A 2,549-nucleotide genomic window follows, 5' to 3' on the forward strand; every position below is an offset into this window, starting at 1 on the left:
AATCATTACAAAAACAAAAGTTTGTACTTCAAATTATGATCTCTGATATAATTTTTGAATAAATCTCATCATAAAGTTGTACTAGTAAATCCAAGAATCTAAAAATTCTAGCACCAGAAACCCCCCGTATAAATCCTTCAATGCAAAAAGTTTCATGATGCAGATCCAATGAGAAAATGCTGAAAGAGACTTCTAACGCAGTTGTTCAGAAAAATAATTTCATCAGAGCAAATAAGATCAAGTGTGAGGAATAAAATGGATGAAGAAGAAACACTGCTTTTTACAGCAATAATAGAAATACAACAAATAAAAAAGCATGTTCAACAGAAAAAAGCTTTGGACAAATTTCTCAATGAATGAAATAAATGTGCAGAAAGCAGTAGATATTTACCTTAAAATCAACCGCTAAATCAAACAAAGTTGCATTTCATTCACATAAAAGCTTATAGTTTCATTTCGATATGCACAGGAGGAATTTATTGAATATTCCCCATGAGAAAAATTTATTCAGAGAATCTGCAGCTTCTTCAGGTGCTCAAGAAGAGAACTAGCCTTGCGCTTCGCCCTCTCTGTGCCACTATTCACAACCTCTGTTAAAGGTATAACAGCACCAAGCCTGCCTATATAAGCTAAATTCTCAGAGTCCTTCTTACATAGAGCAAGCAGTATAGCTGTTGCATTCTCCTTGATGCGTGGCTGCCCAGTTCTCAACAGGTCTATTAGAAGTGGGATTGTATTAGCTTTAGCTATCGCTGCCTTCCCTTCCTGGTGACTTACAAGAACAGACAAAATGGTCAGCACCTCATCCAGCATTCCACAGGTCATCGAATCCTTAAGTATCTTAATCAAAGGTCTCAGAATTCCAGCTCTCACAGCTCGTAATTTGTTTCCCTGATAAATACACAAGTTAAAAAGAGCTGTTGCAGCATCCTTCTTCCCCCTCGGGCTTCCGCTCTCAAGCAATTCTACCAGTGCTTCAATGGCACCTGGTGCCCCACCAATAGTTATTTTGTTCTCATCAATAAGTGACAAACTAAAGATAGCAGCAGCTGCATTTTCTCTTGCTTCCATGCTTCCACTTTTAAGAACTTGAATAATAGGAGCTATTGCTCCAGCTAGCATTATTACTTCTTTGTTATGGTCATATATAGAAAGGTTGAGGAGGGATGTCACTGCATGCTCCTGTGTTTTCTGGTCATCCAGCCATAGGAGACCAACAAGAGCTGGGATGGCTCCAGCTTCTGCTATAAGAATCCTATTGTCTGTGCTTCTTTTCGCCAGTAATCTGATTTCAGCAGCAGCTGATCTCTGCTCTTCCATTGATCTGCTGGTAAGTTTTGCAATGAGGGAATTAATCAGGCTTTTATCACCAGTGATTTCGTGAAATGTTCCGTTGCTTCTCATACGTCCGCCCGTTGATCTGTGCGGCTGCTCAAAGCTATTAGCTTCACACCACTGCATGATTAGACTTCGTAACACGTAGTTTGGAGTTAGTGTAAGGTTTTGGAGCTTTTGCTGAGTCTTGGGACATGTTCTATTGCCACAGTCTATCCATCTCTGAATGAAGGAACGCTCATAAGTCTGCAAGTCCAACAAAAGGTGAAATTTTTTAATTACCACGTGGAAAAAGCTGGTTGATTTCAATATTAAAAGGTAAGATCTCTAACATACCTGTCCTGTGGAAACGATAACAGGATCTTTCATAAGTTCAAGAGATATAGGGCAACGGAAGTCTTCTGGAATCACCGGAGAATCACGTCTTTCATCTTCTACTGTGCTGCTTCCTAATTTACTTGACTTGGTTTCAGCTTTCTCAATATTAGGAAGATCAGCATGGCTGGTCCTTTTAAGTCCATCCATCAAATTGAGTGTCATCCTCGCAGCATCAAAATCAGATTTTCCATTGACTTCTGCAAGAAGTATCACCATGTCCCTAAGTCCATGATCAACAATGCCATTTTTATCGTCCTGTGGTGCTTCAAACTTAAATGAATTGTGCCGTTTAAATTCTCCAAAAAGTGCGGGGGAGAGCATATTGTGAATCTCTTTAAAAACAATCAGATTCTCCGCTCCATCCTTCATGGTCTCCCTCCTCAGTTGTGCACGCACCAGTTCAACCTGGAAGCATAAGGCATCCAACTCAGGCAACATAAAATGATAAAATTACTGAAATAACAGAAGCAACTATAAGATAGTGCAACCATTTTGAGTTTATACCTCCTCCTGAACTTCATCAGATATTTCAAAATGCTCGTAAGAAATATTTCCTAGTACTTTCTCCAGCTGCCATGTCACATACTGGTATTGGATCGCCATGTTCTTGGCCGCCAAATCCTTGATCACATAAATTTATTTTGATTAATAACATTCAACAGTGAGGGGTTGGAAATCAAATCAGTCGCGGTAGTCAGGTGAGAGATTAATGAGATTGCAACCTAAATCCACAAACAACAGAAAATAATCTAAACTAAGTTTAACTAAAGATGAAACAGTTTATCAACTAGGAATGATGATGGCCAAAAAAAAAAAAAAAAAAAAAAAAAATTTTG

At 38.7% G+C, this 2,549-nt stretch overlaps 1 protein-coding gene across 1 annotated transcript; it reads right to left on the minus strand.

Moving 5' to 3' along the window:
• Nucleotides 1-329: 329 nt before the first annotated feature.
• On the minus strand, nucleotides 330-2,353 carry LOC110038677 (U-box domain-containing protein 10-like). The gene is made up of 3 exons (XM_020743572.1): nucleotides 2,218-2,353; nucleotides 1,672-2,118; nucleotides 330-1,581 (listed from the first exon to the last, which is right to left on the minus strand). The coding sequence occupies exons 1-3, from the start codon at nucleotides 2,314-2,316 to the stop codon at nucleotides 508-510; spliced, it is 1,620 nt and encodes a 539-aa protein (XP_020599231.1). The 5' UTR covers nucleotides 2,317-2,353; the 3' UTR covers nucleotides 330-507.
• Between the last annotated feature and the right edge of the window lie 196 nt (nucleotides 2,354-2,549).

Source organism: Phalaenopsis equestris, unplaced genomic scaffold, assembly GCF_001263595.1.
Source record: "Phalaenopsis equestris unplaced genomic scaffold, ASM126359v1 Scaffold233484, whole genome shotgun sequence".
Classification (NCBI taxonomy): domain Eukaryota; kingdom Viridiplantae; phylum Streptophyta; class Magnoliopsida; order Asparagales; family Orchidaceae; genus Phalaenopsis; species Phalaenopsis equestris.

Excerpts from the sequence above, each read along its gene's own strand:
- LOC110038677 (XM_020743572.1), bottom strand. The coding sequence starts at position 2,316 with ATGGCGATCCAATACCAGTATGTGACATGGCAGCTGGAGAAAGTACTA. Across the intron at positions 2,119-2,217 it reads CTGATGAAGTTCAGGAGGAG|GTTGAACTGGTGCGTGCACA; the intron begins GTATAAACTCAA and ends TTATGCTTCCAG. Across the intron at positions 1,582-1,671 it reads TTATCGTTTCCACAGGACAG|ACTTATGAGCGTTCCTTCAT; the intron begins GTATGTTAGAGA and ends TTGGACTTGCAG.